Here is a 23,656-nt window from a genome sequence, read left to right as displayed (position 1 = left end):
TTAATCACACTCACACAGCCTTGAGTGTAGTATGTGTCACACTCTTTTACACGCCAGTTACCCTACCATCTATCCCCCTTCTATCCTGTTTGTTTTGGCTTTGTCATGTTTTCTTTGTATGTTCATGTCTTGTGATGTTGTTGATCTGTTTTTGTAAATAAAGCCGTTTTAAGCTGTAGTGCTCGCTGTCTGGATCCAGCTTCTTTTCACCCATCCAGACCATCTACATCCTAACCACCTGTCCCTCGCGCTCTCCATTACCAGAATCTCACTGCAGAACAAAAGTTTTCAGTTTGACAGTTTCACTTTGACTGGATTTGTCAAACCCAGTTTAAAAGAGGAACAACGAAACCCAGACAGAGAAGTGGAGGATTATGTGCACAGATACAATTTAAAATTCACCTGTTTGCACTCTTGTTGGAGAGCGCTGAATCGTAATAAAGGGAACTATTAAGATTCTGTCCCACATTAACCGTTACAACTGGATTGTCATTAAACAGGACATAGTTTAAAGTAATGAGGTTGGCATATACACTACGTAATCCCTGTGAGTCAAATGCTTTGGCTTCATGCTAAACATTCATGGCAGTTTTTTTATTCCTAACCTGAATCTGAAGAGAGGTGGTAACTTTAATAAGGTCATCTCAGGAAGAAGCCCCACTTACCTGCTGTTCAGTTTTATTATTTACAAGGGGCAGCCAATCAGGAAAATACTGCCTAAAAGGAGGGCGACCTTACAGGGAGAGGAGCTACAATCAGGGGCTGCAACAAGGCCCAGTATGAGATAAACAGAGATTTTTTTGATTGCTTTTTTGTTTTAATTAGCTCTGGCAAAAACATCCCCATTAAACTCTTTCGTATCATATCTTTTCACATTAGATCATCTAATTCAACCCAAGAAGTCTCTTCACGTCTCATAGCTCTTCCAAAATTGTAATGCTAATTACACACAAATAAAACACTGTTGAAGCACCCACCTGGCTCTCAGCATCCAGTGTTTGCTCTGTGTATTCTGTTGCTCCATTTGGATCCACTGGACCCTCTACAGAAGGTCTGGATCCCAACTCAGCACGAGAACCTATGATAGTAAAAAGAACAAGTCTCAAAAACGTCTTAAAGGCTTGTGTGTGTGTGTTTGTGTGTGTGTGTGTGTGTGTGTGTGTGTGTGTGTGTGTGTGCGCATGCGCAGGACCAGAAATCGATCCCAAGTCCTCACCGTCCCCTGGGCCTGATGGTGCAGAGGTGTCCAAGTCAACAGAGCATAGAGACTCCAAGGGTACGTTAATGTTATAGACGTGGTTAAAGACCAAAGGTTGCTCCCGCAGGGTCTGGTTGGCTGAGGAGTCGGAGGGGGGCAGATCCCCCCCTGGGGTCTGCCTCCTCACTCTGGTGGTACGAACCAGCCTGTTGTCTCCTGATGGAGCAGCATGAGCGGCACCCTGGAGTGAGACACAAAATGAAACAAAAAAAAAAGAAAAAACAGGACACGTGGTTTGTACTCAGGGGCTTCCAATTGTTTTTTTCTGATACCTTCTGTTTACAAAATGATAGAGTGAAAACTTAGAGAGGAACCCAGGGGACACAAAACAAGATGACACTAATATACAGTATATGAAAGATTTTCTCACTGGCTGCAACACTGACAAAACAATTTTCACATGAAAAAATTGGGTCATTTTCAAAATTCTGTGGTGACAGTTTAGTGTTTTCAGCTTGCACTCCCGGCGTGTGAGGCAGAGAATTTGGAGAATTACTGACATTTAATAAAGAAGTAATATTTGAAGCAGAAAGGGAATGATAAGAAAAAAAATACAGCCTGAAGCAGGTACATTTGAACTCTACTGGATGAGTTCTTAGTATAGAGTAACTGCACCTATCTACACAATTAACTGTTTGTTAAACTCATTCCTCAGTAGCACAGCAAATGGTACAGTATATAGCATATTTCTCTCAAAATGTTTCCGCATGTCACAGCAGCTGTACACCTGTATATATTCTGCTGTAGCAAATTAATCAATAAACTAATATTTTTGTCAGTGCTATCACACTATCATGCTATTAGCTATAGCTTGATAATATAGGATTTTTAGGATTTCACTAACATCTGTTATCAGCTGGTAGTTGTGGTGATTTGCCAACAGGCAGGTTGCAAAGTGTCCTCTGGTGGCCTAACTGCAACGGCAACACGTTGTAACATATTGGCAAATAGCTAATAGTGGCCAGTAATATTGGCCCACAATAACTGGTTAAATACAGACTACATATTAGTAAGTTTTTGGTGATTACTTTTCTATATATAGTTTATTTCAACTTGACCATTATTTAAGAGTCAGAGAGTGCATTTGCCAAAAGCATAGAAACTTCTCAGAAAAGTGTATTCATCCATCCGCTTGTTAGAATGTAGCTTAAAGGTGTGCTGCACATGGACAGGGATAATAAAAAGGAAGGTCACTAATTATTTTGAGGGGATCTGTTTCATTAAATAAGACAAGACACTAAGCAGTACAACACAATAAAAAGAAGACAGCCTCAGTCAACGTATAGCTGACTGGGGCTGATGTGCCACCACTTAAAAGCTGACATCAAATTTTTTAAAACATTTTGGAAAAAATCACTCTCAGTCTAATATTTCAATTCCCATGTTGTGGACTGATAATCTCAGATGCTCTCTTGGCTGAAGTTTGCCACATGATGGTGTCTCTGCCCATCAGAAACCCTAAACATGAAATTTTATTGAGGTAAAATGTTACATGTTCCCTGCGCTATAGTGTTTATATTAGCCTAATGATAGCTCTGCAGCTAGCCACTAGGTATCATTATATGTAAACTTGCCCAACCACTAACCCTGCTATTTAGTCTTTTGTCTTTGTTTACATCCAAACTTGTAGAAGAACTTTAGTTTTTTAGGAACACCAACGGTCAGAACATGGTGTATTATCTTTGCACTGAAACTAGCAAGCTAACGTCCTGCTAACTAAAACTCCTAAATCCTCTTTTTCATGGATGCTGTTAAAATTTATTGTTAGTACTGGCAGAACAGCCATACTGATGTTTTTATTGAAGTTGAAAGAATTTGGACCACTTTCCCAGTGCCTCAGTATCTCAGTTATTACTGAACTGAAGTACCTGGACATAGCTAATGATGTCAAACTTAACAAGTGGACAGAATTAAAAGAAAACAAACTGTTTGACAAAACATATCTTGGTAATACAAATCAAACAGCTATTACTGGAACATGTCTTACATCTTTACTGAAGAATGATAGTAACGTCTTAGGTTTTTTCCCCTTGGATACCTGTCCCATAATTCTATTTTATTCTATTCTGTTCTAAGTAAGTGAATGTGATCTCTGCCTATACAGCTTATTAGGGCTACCCTTCGAAAAACCAGCAATCTGTTCTAATGGTTGTCAAACCATATCTTTTTTGACATATAGTGAACTGTGAAAACTCATTGAGAGTACAGGGGAGGTTGTCAAATGTTGTCGAGGATGCCTACTTTTTACTTGACCATACAGGTTTAGCCTCATCCTTGAACACTGTATTGTGTTTGTAGCTCTCAAATAAATACAAAAAAATAGTTTTCTTTAAAAAGAAATCTGAGAAAGGAAAAAAGATGTCAGTTACTAACTGGTGGAGAGAACATTAGCTTAATTAGGTAGCTAGCTGCAGATGTCAAGGACAGATGTCACTGTCAAGGAAAAAAGAAAAAGAGGAGCTTGCTTTTGTCGCACTCTTTCTACCTCTTTCGCTGAGAATTTCAACCTCTTTTTGTTGTTTATTACAGAAAACTGCACAAGTGTAACGCGGGAGCAGAAAGCTCGACAAACACAACATTAACTAAGACAGTCAACTGTGAAACTTTGAGTTTAATAACTGAAACAGTCTACTTTCTAGAAGAAACTGGAACAAACTGAAATGCAGGCAGTCGAACTCATTATTTCTTCTCGATATTCAAACTGGCCAGGGCAGGATTTCAGTGGATTTGTGCCCAGAATCAAGTGATTAACATTACTGCCAATAATAGTTCAGTGGAAATAAACAATGAATGTGAAAAAACAGTGCTACTCATTAAAAGAAAAAAAAAACAACAGAAAACAGAACAAATAAAGAAACCAACAGGAATTTTTTTTTTAATTCACCTGTAGAGTGAGAAACAGAGCCAAAACCAGGATCCAGCTTGCTGTGGGCACACTGGCCTGGTGATGCTGTCGTGCCATTGGCATGCCGGAGACAGCCCGAGTGAACAGTACCATCCACTGGAAACTGCGAAGGAGCAAAGAAGTAGAAGAGAAAGAAGTGAAGCAGGGAATCATTTAAAATTAGGTTTCAGGAAAAGAAAAGTATGGAATTACTCCTGTGTCTGTGCATCTCTCTTTCTGCTGTACGTGAGCAAATGGGTAGTTGTAGTACCTTCAGCTTATCCGCTGTAAATGATAAATAAATGCCTTTGATCTGATGTGAAATAATTGGCTTTATAGAGAAAAAGAAACTCTTCCGGGGATTATGGAGTCAGCTAAGAACCTTTGAATGGATTTCACTGTGCAATACCAAATATTTGATCTTCCCACTTGGGAGCAATACAGAAATATTGCTCAGGGAGAGGGTTGATAGATGGATTTCAGCAGAGACACGGTCTGAGTGATGCTGCTGTAATCCCCTCTCCGTTGAGCAGAAGAGGGAGAACGGGAAACTACTGGAATAAAAGCCGCACAGCTGATGCGGATGCTTGAAGCAAACTGTCAGATATCAGCAGGGACATGACAGGAAAGAACTGAAGTTTAATTTTAAAGCTGCTAGTTTTGTCACAATAATAACACATTTTCATTTTATGCTCGACCGTAGATATTCGCACATTACCCCTAAGTTTTAACAGACATACGTGGCTAGTGGGGGCGAAAGGAAGGAGTTAAAAACGAGTCTGTGTTGTCTGCATTCAAAAAACCTTTTATCGCAACAATACAATCTCATGTTGGCGAAGCAGGCTATTGCTCTCAGCTGGCTCCTTTTGTGAGAGACAGATGGAAATGTTCTTATCGCACCTAACTGGCTCAGGCCTTCTTTTCTTCTTTTTTTTTGATCATTTAGGGTGGAAATGTTGAAACATGAGTGTATTTGCACATAAATGAAAAACAGAGAGACCCCCAGTGCCAAGCATCCTTTAAAGTTGTCTCATTCAGAGAAAATGATTTTTTTTCTGGAATTAATGCATACTCAGTGTCTCAGACTATTTGCTTCTATACTGAAGATTAGTCACACAGTCACACATCTACCTGAGCACATCCTTCATTTTGTGACAAAGACAAAAAACCCTGAGTAGATGTGCGAGGGATTTTCTATATGTGTGGTGAAGATCTACACTGCGCACACAGTTTATCAAAACGCTCCCATAGGAGGAGAATGGTTGGTCATATGTTACCATTTCCAGCACGCCTCGCTCCACACTGTGCTTCCAGCACTTTTAAAAATGACTTTGGCCTTGCAGAAATTGACTTCCAACCAGCGCTCTTCACTTTATGGTGAAGAGATGGAACTTTTTTGTACTTTGAAACCTCCCTTCAAGCATGGAGCTACTGCTCGACAAGACTGGAGCCATTTAACTGGTGAATTCAGCACAGAAATGATGAGCATGAAGATGATGACAAAGTGAGATGAACAAAGCCAACTGGAACTGTCTTGTTCACAACCATTAGGCAAAGATGGATGCCATTGACGAGCTTCAGTGGATGGCGGACGCATGTTTAAAAGATGACAAATGGCATTACATATGTAGGAATTTCATTCAGTTCCTAAGAAAGGGAAGACAGGAAGCAGCTCTCGTGATCAACCGTTACCACGATGTTATAATATAAACAGCGTGACTTGTTCTCTTCTCATTGTTTTTTGTCTTATTTGCAAAGGTTACTCTCCTCTAGATTTAGCTCCTCCACTCAAGTGTTGTATGTCTTTCCCTTTCTCTCTAACACAGTCTTGATGACATGTGTCAAGCAGTCCTGCAGTACTTGACCTGTACTACTTGACCTCTTCCTCTCTGCATTTGCTTTCTTGTTTTTTTTATTTGCTTTTGGGTTTTGTTTTTAATTTGGACACATATAATTTTTGGATCATTTTGCAGTTGTATTCAATATAATAGTTTGGCTTTTCTGATAACTAATCAGATAATATATACTCACAACCACTTTATACCTTGTCAGTCCCAGGTTTCAGAGCTTCCTATCAGCTCAAATCAATCTGGTCATTTTCCTCTGACCTCTAACATCAAGATATATTCTTCCAGAGGACTGCTGCTAACTGGCTTTTATTGGGGAAATACCAGTGGATCAGCAGTTTCTGATATATTCCACCAACAACGATGTCATGTTCAAAGTCACTTAATTTACCTTTCTTCGTAAAGGTAAATTAAGTGACTTTTTAAGTGAATTCTTCCGATGCTCAGTTTATGTCTACAGGCCTAAATCCACTGAGCTGGTGCCATGCGATTGATTTATTAGACATTTGTGTTAAAAAACAGATGAAGGCTTGTCCCTACTAAAGTGGCCAGCATACAGTGATGAATCTGTATTGTGCCCGTAAAAATACGTGTCAACATATCAGACTGTTCAATGACACAGAAGGACAATGACAAAGAAGTATCACAAAACTTTTCATTTCTCTTACTATAAACAAACAAGGTAGAGGTATAGGGTGTGCATTCAGAGTTTCATCCTTCAAGGCAAATAGCAAACCCCTATATATATTTTTACGCTGGCAGTAATAAAACTTTGAAAGAGGTTCAAAGTCACATGAGTATACTTCTGTTCCAGGGTCATGGTGCAAGCTGATGCCCACGAGCATTACCGCACAGACAAGGTTTTTCACGGAAGCTCAATTAAATACAGACCCACTCATTCACACTGAAGAGAATCGACATGCTTTAGGCAGTAAAACAGGCTTAATTTACTCACTTTTTTCCAGGGGAGAGAACATATGCACTTAGAGAAGCAAACACAAAGCCACCCAGCAATGATACACATGCTTTCAAATCCACAATGCACTCACAGAAAGCCCCCGTATGCACAAGTACTCCAAAAAAATGGTTGACAAATGTGTATATTTTCATAAAAACACACTTTATGTCAATAAAGTGTTTTTAATTCTTCTGTATAATAGAAGTCTAATGTAGACATTAAAAAAAATATTTCTTCAGCTTCACAGGAAAATATGTGCGCATGTGCATGTATGATCAAAGCCATTTCCTTACCGCTAACTATTTCGTTTATCTAGGAGAATATAAATTTTATGGCTTTGAGGACGCTCTGAAACAATGCTGTCACATCATGTATTACCTGGTGATTTTCTTCAGTGAAATTGGGTGAGTTCACCCCCTGCGAGGCTGAAATGAAACTGCCTGTTCCAATTATAATAAAAACCATCAGGGCACTTTATGCAATGTCACAAAGGAAAAGGTAAAATCAGCCTACACAAAGGAGGCCGCTACAAAATATCTAGCGCTATAAAATGAATCACAAAAGCCAGCAAGCTTATGAGTTTGATGTTTAAAAAAAAGTTGCTTTGATCTTGTCTTTCTAACTTTTTTCATCTCTGTTAGATTAAACGTCTCTCTGAGGTGAATGTTTGAATCCTTGACAATATCTCTCCGTTTCATCCACAATGGGGTTTATGAACAACCGAGTCAATATAAAAAGAGAATTGAATCTAAAAATGCATAGTGTAATTACACTGAGATACTTATCCCATTATTTAGAAACAGTCCTTTAATCATATTTAGTAGATATTGAAGCTGGAGCTGGTAAATTGCAAAACTGTATCTTGGTTTTAAGACATAATAATCAAACTATGACACATGTCAATATGTAGATGATGTTTACAAAGAATTAATGAATACTGTAAAGCGGAATCATTAAATTATTATACAGAGTTAAGTGTATCTCACAGTCTCCAGACCAGCTGTTACCAGTAGTACAAGACAAAATATCCCACCTTCAAAAAACATATCAAGTATTTTACTCAAGCAACGCAATACTGAAATATTTTTTGCATTTTTTGACATTAAAGACGTCAGTCTTTTGATTGCATTCCACCGCACAGCTCCTGCTTGTGATGTTTTAGCATTTGATTGAAACTGTAACATGTGCTATGTATAGCATCTATTTGTATTTGCATGATAAATGGCTGCCAGTGGGTGGTACAGTTGGAGCAGTGCATAACACTTTCACCTCACAGCAAGAAGGTGTTGGGGCCTTACAGGTGCAATCTGTATGTTGTCCATGAGCCAGCATGAGACTTCCCCATTTGCTTTGGTTTCCTCCCACAGACCAAAGACAGGATTGTTAATTTAAATGCTGATTCTAAATTGGCCAACAGTACAGATGTGAGAGTGTGCGGTTGTCTGTCTCTCTGTGTTAGCCCTGTGATGAAGTGTTAAAATGAAAATGGATGGATGGTAGCTGTGGGAATCTACCATTTTTAACATTTTGTGATATGCTGAGTACTGTAACAACATATACTACAATTTTTTTCCAACTGCTAATTATATCCTTAAAATGACATTTGTTAGTGTTATACTTCAGTTGTTTTTCTTTTTTTGAGTTGTGTAAAGCAACCATCACTGCCACTAAAACCTGCCATAAATGTTGTCATTGATAAAGACTCATTCAGCATTTATAAATTAGGCAGTGATCATTTACCAACCTTCGAAAATCTCTTTGAGAGTGACCGCAGTCAGTCCAAGTCAGAGTGCAACTAGTTGCAGAAAGATTGCCTTCTATTAGATGTGATGAGCCCTTATAGTTGATGATCCTGTATCAATACAATATTGCCATGCAAAAAATTGCAATGCTAACGATATACACCCCCCCCCCCCCCCAATACCTAATGGATGGATGGATGGATGGATAGATATATTGAAATGTGAATGCCTGTTCTTAGCCTCTTATCCAATACCATCTTTAACAGGCTCCAGCATATCCAAGTTGCTACCCTGGCTGAATAGGCAGTGCAGAAAATATTGCAGGCTTAATGTTCGCTTGAGTGATGTGATAATCAATTTAGCACCTCAAGCCAGATTTCCACGAAGTGATACAAAACTTGGCCATGTCAGTAGAAGTCTTCATCTTCTGAACCCAATCTCTACCCTTTTTGCTAAAAATAGCATTTTGGATCTAATAAGATGTCCTGGGAAGATCACCAGCTGCTCCAACAGACTCGGAGAAGCCAAAGTAAAATCAGAGAATATCCACATACTCTCAAGTGATCTAACAAAGGATCTCTCTCTCTCTGATAGCTCAAACGTTTACAATCTGTGCTATAGAACTCAATTTGTCATACAAGTTTCTACAATATTTACAATATACAGAACTGTTTTCATTACGGACCACTGAGGCATGGTTAATTAAATAAACCTATTTTTGTAACTCATCACTCATAAGCTTTGAAGGATAAAGGAGGTTTACTACAATGTTTTCCGTTGGGGCTATTGCAATTTGTGTTTGAAGACAGCAAGTCACTCAATCACAGTGTAAGGGTGTCAATGCTGCTTGGTGCCTTGATTAGGTAATGCTCATGCTTCTGATCACATTCTTACTTAAAAGCTTACTTAACCTCTTTTGTTTATTCCCCAGGTTTTAAAGGTGATCCTTTCAAATCTGAACGTACATTATGTTTCAGTATGAGGATATTTCTCATTTTTTCTGGTTTTGCCACATGCAACTGAGCAGACAATGGAAACTGAATCATCCTGAGATGTATAAGTGAGCTTTATTTTGCTTTTCTGTGCCTCTCCTTGCTGTTTTCCTTTGACCTCTCTCAGTACTTTGTATTTTTTAAAAAGAAAAACTGCTGCACCACATGATGTTCACTGGCATTTATTCCAATAGCTCTGCTTAGATCACACTTGCTGATTTTAGCCCTTATTCAAGCATTAATTGAACCTGTTGACCCAGTCTGTACACTGAACGCATAATATATTCAGGTGCCGTTATATTATTCATTCTTTAGAGGAGCTTGCAGACCAAGTTAACAAGCATGTTTGTGTAATAGCATAGCCACTGACGGTAGGAGAAAGAAGACCCTTTGTTTTGTTTTTTTTGAACTAGATCCTGATGTGACTGGGTCGTGACTCTCACACAGTGTAATGTGTCAGAAAAGTTTTTATCTGACTAAGAAAGCTGTGACTTTCTTTCATCTGTGAGGCAGCATTTTTTTTTTTTTTTTTGCTTTTTATCCATTCACCTGGATTTCAGACTGTATTTCACACTGGTTAAATAACAAACCTGGGAATACTTAATAATTTTTTTTTCGATGAGATATGAGTTGCTATAAAACCAAAGCCTGTTGTTTCCTACTGAAGATGTGATTTTTTATGATAGATACATACATATATACATTCATTAAAAAAATAAATAAATGCACCCTCTTTTAGTTGTAAGGTTTTACACATCAGGACATGATAAAAAAAGGACAACATTTTAAAATAATGTAAATAGCATGTTATCTTTTACTTATTAAGAACTGTGCCAAAATGCAGAAGCAGTGTGTGAGAAAAACATGAGTACACTTTCTGCGAAAGTAAAAGGAATACACTGAAAATCTAATGTTATGACAGCATAATTAGAAAAAGACTGAACTGAAGTGTGACTAGTTTGGAAGTGTTGCCAGGAGAAAACCTCGTATCTAAGGGACCGAAACTAGCATCACTGGCGAACACAGCTCATTGTTCGCTAATGGTGCTAGTTTCAGTCATTATGCAAATATGCAGTTTGAAAGTTTGGGAAAACCTGCAGTCAGCTGAGACTTAAGAAGTCACTTGGATGTCCTCTGTAATAGACATTCGTATTTGTTCTATATCTTTTTACTTATTTGAGCTACCCTACTAAGTCCTGATGTGCTCAATATTGAGCATCCTGACCTCTCCAATGATATCTCATGTGTTTGGCCTCTTTTCTGACTCCAAAAAGGAAGGAAATCACAAAAAAAAGTTGAACTGAACAAAACCTTTTTCCTTGGTTCTCAGAGAAGCTGGGCAGTGCCTAGTTTTTTGTTTTTTTTTTACATGCTAACTCTTGACTTCTTTTTAGTTTCTGTTAATAATAATGATATATTGTTATATGTCGCGTCTTATTGTTCATCTGAAGTTCTTTATTATGCCCTGACATGTAAAAACTGTGTAAAGACAGTGTAGTTTTTCATAGCAAATATTACTTTTGTTAACAGGAATAGAAAACATATTTTTCTGATGACTATTTCCACTCACAGATTCACATCCATTTATTACACATGGATTTCAAAATAAACAGTTTTGTACAAATGATAATGAAACAACACATCGCCCAAGCCAGAACAGTAGCTTAAGAATAAGCTGTTGCTATATTTGGGTAGATGCAGTAGGTAGTTGCAAACCCTCGGCTGTACTTTTCCCAAGGATTATTATTGCTGGTTTTATAAGATGTTGTTTGGCCATTAAAACTGCAGATATTTTTTTTTTAAAACATATTGTGCTTAACATTGAACTTTGATGTCAACAGACTCACACAGAGCCCTGCAGTGCTGTACAGCTTATTCTTAGTTTACACTGGAGGTGTGAAAACCTGTCTTTCTATGTGGGAAGCAACAAAAAACACAACAGGTTGTTATTACCGCAACAGTATTAACAGCCGCTGTAAGCGCTACTCCCTGCCTCATCCATTATGATTCCCTCACCGCGGATGAGTGAACCGAGCCATGAATTGTGCGAGTGTTGTGCTTGCAGCTCTTTACTGAGCGGATAGCAAAATTTACAACGACTCGTGGCGTTCTCGCTCCCGTGGGTTTTCTCTTAAAACATGTTGCACCACCTGCATTTACACTTGAGCGCCTTGCAAGGTTCTGGATGAACCCACTTTTTTCATAATTTATCTACATACCAGTTATTATTTTAGGGGGAAAAGTGAAAGATTTGAAGAAGATGAAGTATTAGAAATTATAAGAACACAAGGGAAAAGGGAGAGTGTGCACAGAAAGAAATAGCATGCTACGAAAATAACACGATCTAATTACAGACAGGAGTGAAAGTAAAATGATTACAGGGATGTAATAATGAAATAAAACAAAACATGAGAACCGACAGAAGAGGGTTCAAGAGATATGAAAAAGAAAGTTGAAGAGAAGGAGCACGCAGCTGAACAAGCCTCTCTCATCCAGCCAGCTGCACCATGAAACGGGAAGCAGCCACTGAATGCCTCACTTCCCACACTCCCCTCACGATCATAGAGTCTCTCAGAAAAAAAAAAATGTGTGCGTAGGTGTGTGTATCTGTGTGTTTTAGCAGTTAGGGACCCACAGGAGATTAACATCCCTGTTGGATTATGGAAGGGATGCGTACTGGAAAGCTTCATTAACTCTGCATGTGTGTGTGTGTCTGCCGCTCTCGTTCCATGGCCACGGGGCTTTTTAGACTGTTGCCTCCTGAATAAGTGTTTGCTGTCTGCCCTGTATGTCTCAATCTGTGCATGTGGTCTCCTTCGTCTGTGGAAGCCTCCGGGGCTTCACGAGAACAGATAAATCAGCCCTGGGAGCAGTTGACTGTCGCTATCCCTTTACAGCTGTCCAGAGGAGGACAGTGAAAGTGTTTATGAAGCAATCGCCTTCTGTAATCCAGCCCTGGTGATCTCTGGGGCCTCCCTAGCTTATAAGACACAGAGACACATCGGCGTAGAGAGACACTGTGATCAAGTCCTGCCTCTGCTTTAAGGTGCAGCAGACTGGATGCTAGACTCAGGTCTGAACTGCTATCAGGGGGCACAACACATCCATCTGCTGAAATGTTGCCGGTGCTCTTCAGTAACACACCGCTACATTTCAACATGGAGTCGGTGAGGAGAGGATGAAGGCAACAACTTTTTTTTCCCCCGACTTTTCTCCCCCTCATGATTTTATTCACTTCATTCAGAAAAATCACCTTTATCCTCTATCCCGGTCCATCTCCTCTTTTTTGCTTCTCTCATTTTTTATTATCTCCAGTTGTCACTTTCACCATCTTCTTTTATCTCACTAACAGGGATTTCATTTTCTCTCTTTCTCTGAGGATTTTCTTTATCCCCGAAAGTCATTTCTTCCGCACTGTGAAGTAATTCCATTCGTCCGGAGATGCTGATTTTCAGACTGAAAGCCACATGCTGTAGAGATGGAAAAACTGACATTTCTCTCCTCTGCCATCATTTATTTCTTACTCTCTTTTTCTGGAAGAACCCCTGTTATCCCCTCCTGGCTAACCCTATGGAAGTAAAGCCACAACCTCCATTTGCACAGGTTAATGTGCAGCCACCTCAACATGAACATAAAACCAATGCCATGCTTTCTTGCGTGGGTGATTGCTCATTTTCTCTCTCTCCCATCGCTCGCATTCCTTTATTCCTTCTCCATCCTCGCATCTGCTTCGTTCTCCCCGTGTCTCTCTCTCTCAGTCTCCCTGCTTCCCTACCTTCTAAATTGGACTCAGGCAACATCACGATGCTTTTCTCATTATTCCCATCACTCTGGCCAAATTGCCTTGTCTTTCAGGACCATTGGGCTCTGTTCACTGGCTGCTCCTGCAACCAGTCTTTCCCCCATTTCAGGGCTGTTTCAGAACAAAGATGGGACCAAGAAATGGATTCAATTCTACAGCAAATAATACAACCTCAGGCCACTGATGACTGTGTGCTCCACACAGCACACAGTGATCCATTTATTAAGGAACGTGTAAACAAATGTTCACAGGAAGAACTGTGATAACATGCAGTGAAGAAAGAACTGCTGCACAGTGGTTGTTCATCTGAAAGAAGTGTCTTTAATCTGTGTCTTTCAGTCTTCCACTAATTTGTTTCTGCTAATTAATAACTATCAGCCAAACACATGGCCAATACAACAACAATAGGCCAAGCAGAAATCCCAGCAAGACTTTACTCAGGAAAAAAAGACATAGAAGTGCGAGACGAACATTTAGCATTTGAGGTGCCAGTCTGTGATAGGTGACGTGTGCTACATGAATTAAGGATTGACGTGTTCCACTATCGCCAGCTTTTGTCATAATTTAGAGTGTACACCTGAATGATTAAATTCAACTAATGTCGATAGATGAGAATTAATGGACCAGACAACATTGTTTGAGTTCCTAGAGGACTCAGGGTAGTCTTCTGCTGCTGTGGTCTATCTGATTCAGGATCGATATGTGGTCCATTCAGAGATACTCTTCTGCATACCTTGGGAATAACGAGTGGTTATTTGAGTTCCTGTTGCCTTCCTATCAGCTCAAAGTAATCTGATCAATCTCCTCTGATCTCTTCCATCAACATTTTCCTTTTTCGGATCCATTCTCTGCAAACCCTAGCGATGGTTTAAGTGACTTTGAACCATGCTATGTTGGAAATTAGTGGAATGAGCTTTCTTCCCTGTTCTGCTGCTCATATTTCAATCCAGCAGGTCATTCTGACCATGCCTACTCGCCTCAAATGAGTTGCTGCCATGTGATTGGATAATTGGCCATGAGTGTATGTACCCCATCTAGACTCCTTTTGTATTTAGCTTATATTCAAACGTCGACTTGTCTTCTCTCACTTGTTCAGCGCTGGTAGAAAAATAGTTTGTCTCACAAATGAGACAAATTGTAACAGTTTGACAGAAAATGAGACAAACTGCAACAAAAGATAAATCCTGAAACAGAGATAAAAAGAGAGCATGCATAATGACAAAAAAAGAAAAAAATCAGGCAGATAAACAGTGGAAGAAAAACACAAGCACAGAGTCGGTGAGGAGAAACCAGATAAAAAATAAATAAATAAATGCTGCATAGACACAAGAGAACATGAGAGAGATTCAGAAAAAGGGCACGGGGGACAGATTGAGCTAAATGGACAGAATGGACGGGTGGACGAGTGTGAGAGGAGAGTTAAAAAATTTAGAGTGAAGGAAAATGCTTAAGTCCTTTTGAGTTCAGTCAGCTGTGAGTCGGGAGAATGAAAAAGACTTCTTTTTCTCTTTCACTGTCTGCTGCAGCCGAATACCCAGTTCTCCTCTATTCTGCCCTGATACAATACATGGCTTTTAGCAAATTCATTTTCCATCTCAGGGCTGGCCACTGCACATTTTTGAAAAGAAATAATCAAATAAATCCTTAAATAAAAGAAAATACATAAGGGCAGAAAACATATATATACCAAGCCAAAAGCTGCCATGCCGTTTTTTGAGGGATATTTTATGCATGCTAGGTGTATATTCTCTTTCGAAAGCAGCACTCATTTACATTTTGTCACTCTTCTATGTGGGACTTGCACAAAACACATCAAACAGCCTGTCATTGCCTGAGTCCGACATGCATTTGTACTCCTCTGCCTCTCTTCCCCTCCCTTTTCACTCAATTCCCTTTCACTATCTTTTTACTCAGGCATGACCTAAAACAAAAAAAATGGACAAAAAAACCCTTCAAAAACCTCCTGCCTGTCACCTCATGAGCTGTCATCGTCTGCTTGTCCAATTCCCTTCTTTTCTAGTAAGCCATTCCTCTCCTTTCATCTTCCCCTTTCAAAGGCTTTTGTTTCTTGTGGGGACAGAAATGACAAACACTTTCTGCTGTACCTTTCATATACAGTAAATAGGGGAAAAAAGTCATACTCCTCCCACCTGTGCTATCTGTTTCTCTCTCGCTCTCTCTCCTGTGATTTAAGGTGGGTTGAAATGCGACACAAAACGCAGCAACAATCCAATATCATAAGCTGTGCAGAGACGATAAAGCAGCTACGAGGGATCAGAAGGATTGACACGTTCTTCTGTTGCAGCTGTCTGCTCAATGCCATGACAGCAAGGGAAGAAGTGCTCCTGGCGCTCACTAGGGATTGGATTCAATTACTAAATAAATAGCTCAATGGCAGAGAGCCACAATAAGTGGTTGCTTTAACGCCGAAATAGTATTATGTTTCATTATTATGACTATCTGCTTGTATTTGTGCAGGCATTGTCACACTTTAATAAAAACCTGTTTCTAAATGTAGTGAAGGCATTAAAATGGAGAATGTTTCATGCTAAAGCAGGCTTATCAATGACACTTTGATTTTATGCTTCATTCTTTTTTAGTTTGGTAATATTTTGTGGTAATAGCCTATGTAATCTGCTACACCTGTCACAATGAGCTGTGTGAAGAGTAGAGAAACCACAAGCAGATACTCTCGAGGCAGATGAAAAAAGTATTTATTGCTGATTAGTCCTAAAGAAACACAAAGTCTTTTGGTCTTTTGATGCATTATAGACACAAGATCAGAAAACACTGGAAATACACTACCACCAACACACATGAATGAACCATGAACGAACAAAGGAATGGCAGGACTATTTATACACAAGGTAATGGGGAAATGAACACAGGACGGTAAATAAAACACAGCTGAACACAATAAACAACGGGTCAAGGGGCAAGAAAAACAAAGAACATCTTTGGACATAAGGAACCCAATCCAAAAACGCCCAAAGGTAACCAAGAACACAAACCTAAAGGACAGAATCAACATAACACAAAGGATATACAACTTTCAAACAGGAACTCCAATGAAACACATCAAATATAAAATAAAAACCCAGTACAATGGCCAAAAATGTCAGACCTTAGGCTTTACTATTTTGTTCTGAAAGGTTTTGCATTCTGCCTGTGAAGAAATAAATAAACTACAATATAATCTACAGAAATATATTCAATACTAACACCACAAAGAAAACTAGGCCCTGCACTGCAAAACAAGATCGACATACTCAGGATATCTTTCGGTTATCTGGATTCACATACCCTAACAGTAAACCAGTTAACCAAGTGTTAACCCAGTGTTTCCTGATCTTGGTATACACACACTCACATAAAAAGGCTTGGCACTGGCAGTCACATTTATTAGTTCACCGGCAACCGAGTGGATGATTTTACAGCAGAAGAGTAAATGATAATATTAAAGAAATATGAAGAGGTTACACACAGACTACAGAATGATAATAAAATAGCTGTGACAAATAAAAGACAAGCTCTACAGTAGTAGTAGCAGCTTAGCATTAAAAACACTTTATGAATGTGTGCGCACTTTAAACATTTTAGTCAGTAAGACTGGAAAAAAGCTATTGTATTACTGAAGAAAGGAAGCAAAGCTGTGTTAGCAAACTTGCATGCTTTCAGTTGAATATCACAACTCTATCATGGAGTCAAGAGAGAATCTGATGAGTTATAATATAGTATTAGTATACAGTATATAATCGTATTCTGTTCAATTAATGTTTAAATTTGCATAAGACAGCTTTACCATTCAGTCTTTCAGCTGTAGTCTCAGTGCTGTTTAATGGTCTGACAGGAAGTAAAGAAAGAAATACAAAGACAGAATTAGACAGAACTAAATCTAGGCTTAGTTTACATGTGACTGATATAAAGCCCACGAGTTCAAATAGCTATCCTGATTTATGCATTAATGCTTATACAACAACAAAATTGTTGCAAACCGGGACAAAATAAGGAAAATCTTAAATAAAAGTCTGTATCTCTTACTGATACTCATCCAGGAAACACACGTTTGATGCTATGAAAAAATGTATACACTCCTGCTATCCAGGTACAGCGGTCGGAGAAATCCTCCAGGAATTTTGGTAGTATCAATTGGTCAGAAAGTGGTGGTTTCATACCTGCTGATCTCTAATCTGGAACCTAAACTGATCCGAAACAGGTTAGGTTTGCATCGTGAGTTACCATCAAAGGTTAAGAAGGCAAGCGAAAATCTTCGAGGAAGCACTTTTATGGAGGGAATTTGGGGTTTCTACCTATAGAATCAAAAATGCTGTCAGCAACTAAAAAACAAATAAATAAATAAATAAAATTAAGATCCCCTGCTGAAGTTGAGATTTATGAGTTTATAAAATTATATAGTACTATATTGGAAAGAATTATTTAGGTTTTAACCATTTAGGTAAGAGATATCCCCAAGGACCTTGCATAACTGATTGTTTGTATTATTATTATTAGTAGTAGTAGTAGTAGTAATAGTTGTAGTGGTAGTATTACCACTGGTAGTATTTTTGTGCTTTTTTCCTTTGTTTAAATATGCACCATATAGTGGATGCATCCATTTTCTATAGATGCCACTCTTTATTTTTTCTCTGTAAAAGGCTAACCTGGTCCAGTACTGACTTTGACTTCCAAATATAAATTATTAACCAAACTATAACTGGACTTGACTTTTATTACTGAGTCGGGTACCAACTAAGAGGAAAGACTGATAAGCCATTTTATTACTGGTCAATCTGAAGAGTTACAGACATAAAATGTAGATAAATCGTTTGATTGTCAAGTCCCTTGACAAATCAGTGCCATTGTTCAATATCTTCTGGTATAAATCTCCAAGAATTGCTTAAAGAAGCTGCTGGATTGACTTCATTCCTACCCCTCGTTAATAATCTCATCGATCTCTATGGTGCATTGCCAGAAATCTTACTCCTATTGAGAACTGGACCTTGCGTGTCTTTACTGCCTACCAGTACAATGAAGAAATTGTATTCATTACCCTTAAGCCACATCTTGGACTAGAGCCCAGCTGTATCTGAGCTTTTAAGTCCTTGTGAGTATAACTGTGGCTTGAGATCCTGAGGCAGTACTGATTTGGTCATTTCATGGTCTAGACAGAAGACTAAGAACTGTCAAGCGTTCTTCATCAGAACTGCAGAAAACTCTTTGAATAACAATTATGATGAGATCAATTCAAATTTTGTGTTTTGTTTTGATTTTTTGTGCTTTTGCAATTTAGAAATGATATAAATTCATATAAATAAAACAGACAAAGAAAAACAGAGCAAAGCTTGCAAATCATTATTGTTATTAAGCTGCCACTTATAGGGTTTGTCTGGCATTTATTATGACTATAAATCACAGCGAAGAAGTCAGGTATCACAATCATATAATAAAGGAAATGTCAGCTTTTTTCAGCGGTAGGGACAAACTGTTAAGATATCCAGTATTGATCGAGCTTACACAAGGTCAAATTGAAGTTGCCTTCAGTATAGAGGAAGGTAAGGTCAGATTGAACAGGTCATCTCAGCTACATCTCTTTTCCAGGGCATCAGATTGTAATGCTTTGAGTTCCAGGAATAGCCTGGTGAGGAGAAGACATAAGGGTCCACTTCATTAGCAGAGAGCCTGTCACAGTGACAGACTGCTCGAAGTGTTTTACCAGCCTGGTCTTAACACAGCAAAAGCAGAAATAGAATAAAATCTCACAAGTAAGGGTACAGTTACAAAAGAAAAAAGCTCCAGTTAAGGAACAGTAGGTAAATTGACATTCCTTTGGTATGAAACCTGTAATGATCTTAATTTATTTAATTTCTCCTTCCCCAGTATTCAGTAAGAGCAGAAAAGTGCTACATAAACACCAGGCAATTTACATGTTTCTATTTTTACCAATGCAGCACTCTATGCTTGCGATCTTCTATGTTTATAGTTTGTAAATAAATATTTGTATATAACGGTTTTTAAAGTTACATAAAAGATACCACAAGACCACACCGGTTTGTGTACTATGTTTTAAATATGCAGCACTTTCCCTGCAGGGTTCTCTGCAGGGTTATTTGACATTGATTCAAAGAAATATGAAACATAATAATCATGATTTTAAATTTTGAATTCCCACTGCTATTTTGCTTCAAACCAAAGTGTGTGTAGGGTTATTGGTTAAATTTTTTTTTTCACTGTGTTGTATGTACTAGCCAAGAGCTTAGAGATTGCTATACCATGTAGATTGTATAAAGAAAACACCAGCAACAAACTTGGAAGAAATTCCTAAGGCTGTGCCCACCCACCTTTCAGAAAAAACACATTTCTATTGCTTGTGTTCATGATCTCATTCTTTTGGTCATTACCCAGAACTTGTGACCACTGGTGAAGGTAGGGATTGTAGGTCAACAGGTAAATTTACAGATTTGCTTTTATGCTAGGTTCTCTTTTCACAACAATAGACCAATATCGTGTTCGGGTCAATGCAGACACTGCACCAATCCGTCTGTCAATTTCCAACTCTCCTTTCCAGTCATATGTGAGCAAGATACTCATATACTTAAACTCCTCTACTTGGAGGAGCACTTTGTCTCTATCCCAGAGTGTGCACTTGTTTTTTTCTGCTGAGAATCATGGTCTCAGGCTTGAAGGTAACCACTGCTTCACACGCAGCTGTGAACTACTCCAATGTGAGGTGGCGACCACACTGAAGCTAAAAGAATCATGTCATCTGCAAAAAGTAGAGACATTATCCTATGCCCACCAAGATGGAAAATCGAGAAAAACTGTCTATATAATTTATGAGTCCAACACTCACCAGGAACACGTCTGAATCATTGCCAGCAATATAGTGCAAGCTCTCATGGCAGTTGTTCAGGAATTGACTGGAAATGGCAAACTATGGGACAGACATTCCATACTCCCAAACCACCCGTCAAAGGATGCTCTGAGGGATGCGATGAAATGCCTTCTGTAAGTCCACAAAACACTTGATAGACTGGCTGGGCAAACTCCAATGTATACATGAATATATTTGAGATGACAGAGCTGGTCCAGTGTTTCACAAAGGGGAAAAAATTTTTTCTCTTGATTTCAAGGTTTGACTAACACATAGGCTCTCCTCTCCAGTACCTCTGTGTAGATCTTTCAAAGGAGGCCGAGGTGTGTGATCCTCCTATAACTGGGGCACACCCTCAGGTGTCCTTAAAGATGGGAACCACCACCTCAGTTTGCCAATTTGGAGGCACTGTCCCAAATCAACACATGCCATCGCAGAAGCATGTCAACCAGTGTAGCATGACAACATCCAAGGTCTTTGGAAATTCAGGGACCCTGTCACAGAGGAGGTCTTTAACTACCTCATTGTCCTTATTCCCAATGATGGATGAGGAGCTTCCCCCGGCATTCCCCAACTCTGCTTCTTCAACACAAGAAAGTGGGACGGAAGGTACGCTCCAAGTATTCCTTCAACCAACCAAATGTATCCTCAGTTGAAGTGAGCAGCACCCCAGCTGGACTATACAATGTGTTAGAAGAGCTTGGCATTCCCCTCAGTCTCTTAACATTTTGCCAGAATTGCTTCAAGGCCATCTGACGATCCATCGTCTCACTGAACTCTTCCCACACCCAAGTTTTTGTTTCAGCTATACTGCCAGAGCCAGACTCCACTTAGCCTGCCAGTACTGCTCTTTAAAAAACAAAACAAAACCCCCAAAACAAAAAACTATAGAATTAAATGTTTACCATACTTTAATAGTTTAGGTTAGTTTTATTATTTATCTATGATAGATATTAGGATTAAAATATTTATGTTAGTTATTTCTATGCAAAAAATAAAACTGCAACATCTGAGGTATGTATGTATATACCTGTTATAGAATCCACATGCTAAGAGACATGTTTAAAAAGGTGCCAAAAACAAGTGAAGCTTTTGCAAAACCTAAAGTAAAGGTTTAGTTTTTTCAAAAGCAGAAAATTAATCGAAAATAAAACTTTTTTGAAAGTCAAAGAAAGTCTAACAGATCCTCATCCAACCTTAACTAAAAACCAAAGAGGGGAGCTTAGAAGCTTAAGCATTATCCCAAAAAGCCTAAAGATTCAAAACATTCTGGGTCGACATTGCCACATGTAGCACTAACAACAAACTGAGTATTCCATTAACATCAGCCTTTGGCTGTTTACCCTCTGTTTGAGACTGATGGTTGAATGGTGGGCATCATTTTACATAGAGGTTCTTGATGGGCAAAAAGTGCAGTGGGTGGTCTTCTATTTGAAGAGGAGAACATGCAAATGAAATGGACTGCTGAAGCTGCATGTGAACATGTGTCATGGTGTGCTGAGTGAGTAGTGCCTCACTAAGGAGTGGAATTTGATCAAAGATGGGCCTTCTGGCTTATTGTGGCACACTGCATTTATCAAAGTGCCCAGTGAAAAAAATCAGTGTTGGTAGCATTCTGGTGTGTTTCCAAAGCATAAAACATGTATTCTTCGACTTCCTGGTTTGCCTTCATTCATTTTTTAAAAGCTGCACTCTTGTATTGCTGTAAAAATGTTCAGATTCTTGAAAATCCTTCAGCAGTTTCCTCTGATGTTGAATGCAGGTCTGGAGGTCAAGACTTTTTTTCTTCATCCTAGCTACCATGTCAGAATGCAGCATCACACATTTGGATGTACTGTTGACACAGCTATAACAGTTTCAAGGGGCAGAGCTCCAAACTCCCACTTTTGTCTAGCTCTAAACACTGTTTCTGTGATGTAAAAAAACATCACATGCATGATTCGCTTGATGCCTTTAAATGTCTTTAATGGCTTAGATTACTTTGATCTGTGCTGTCCACATTTCCTGGAAAGTGCACCAAAATTTGAAGCAATATGAGCACAAACGTTGGGATGGCAGCATCTGCAGTTGCTCAAATGAGCCAGTCTAACAGAGCAACTGCACCAGAGTATATTACACTTGGCAGGTTTCAAACCAAACCTGCCAAGTGTAAGCACATTCATGCTTTAGCATATTTAAGACATAGTCTTCCAGTATTTAATGCTGATTTGTAATTCTGCAGGAACCCACTAACTCAATTAAATAGCATGTTATGTATTAAATGTGCATTAAATATTTTTAGGCTATTCCCTAAAAATTCTTGGATACGATGAATTATACTTTGACAGTGTTTTGCAGTTTACAGTGCTATGTGTAAATACAAAAGAGGAGAAAAGCATTAGGGACAAGATGCATAATCCATCATATTTCAGACTGTGTCTCAGGAAAACATCAGTAAAATCTTAACTCCCTAGATGCAGTCAGTGAAATCCATCTGCTGTCACTGGAAGCTGAAAGAATTCAAAGATTTGAAAGTAGCTCTCCAGGCTCTGCCTATCCTTATGCTGCAGTTTACAGTCTTCTGTTACGTTATGTTTCATGTGATTTCTCATGTCATGTATTCACAATGTTTACTCCCCGTAGTGGAGATGCACTCCCTGCTGGCACATTACAGTCACTCCGGTTTGATTAGTGATGGCAGTGCAGTCTCCAGAGACGATTTTAATATGACCAGAATCAACTTTCTATGCTGAATCCATCTCCACGCTGGATTTCTGTGTCCTGTCAAACACTTCATGTGTCTGATCATATTCACCTATATGGAGCTTTTCAGAATGCCTCTTTTTGGAAGATGGGGCTGTATTTGTCTGCTGCTTTTCTGGATGCCCACTGTCTCCCAGTGCCGGTGCAATAATCAGGACTGACACAGGCACAGAGACCATAATCCCCATTGATTAGAAGCCTAAGATCAAAGGCTTCCACCGCTGTCACTCTCACCTCGTCTCCACTCTGCTTAGCCTTCCTCTTTGTCTACCATCCCTCTCTCCACCTCTTTTGATTTTCCCTCTCCTTTTTGTCTGTGTATATGTTTCTCATGCTCTGGGCTTCGACTTGTTATTCTCCTGCCATTCAAGCCCTTATATCGCCTTCTCATCCGTTGTCTCTCTCTCAGTAGCTGCTCGACATGCTACTAATACCCAGAGGATAAGCTCAATCAGAGCACTTCAGTCAGAATAAACTGGCTCACTCTGAAATAAATTTTGTTTCTGCATGCTTGACCACATGTTTGCTAGCTAAGTGGATTCAAACTCATGGCTGCTGCT

The 23,656-nt window shown here is 39.0% G+C and overlaps 1 protein-coding gene across 2 annotated transcripts in view; it reads right to left on the bottom strand.

Moving 5' to 3' along the window:
- The window catches only part of tnr (tenascin R (restrictin, janusin)), a 194,980-nt gene that overhangs the window by 73,642 nt on the left and 97,682 nt on the right, over window positions 1–23,656 (bottom strand). For both annotated transcript variants that reach the window (XM_006786514.3, XM_006786515.3), the window contains exons 4-6: window positions 4,143–4,266; window positions 1,217–1,439; window positions 978–1,078 (exon numbers count right to left, since the gene is read on the bottom strand). In XM_006786514.3, coding sequence (XP_006786577.2) covers window positions 978–1,078; window positions 1,217–1,439; window positions 4,143–4,256 — 438 coding nt within the window. In that variant the 5' untranslated portion in view covers window positions 4,257–4,266. The remainder of the gene's footprint in view (window positions 1–977; window positions 1,079–1,216; window positions 1,440–4,142; window positions 4,267–23,656) is intronic.

Source organism: Neolamprologus brichardi, chromosome 18 (genome assembly GCF_056152115.1).
Source record: "Neolamprologus brichardi isolate AB-2024 chromosome 18, ASM5615211v1, whole genome shotgun sequence".
NCBI classification, from domain to species: Eukaryota; Metazoa; Chordata; class Actinopteri; order Cichliformes; family Cichlidae; genus Neolamprologus; species Neolamprologus brichardi.
This window is presented reverse-complemented; position numbering and strand designations above follow the sequence as displayed.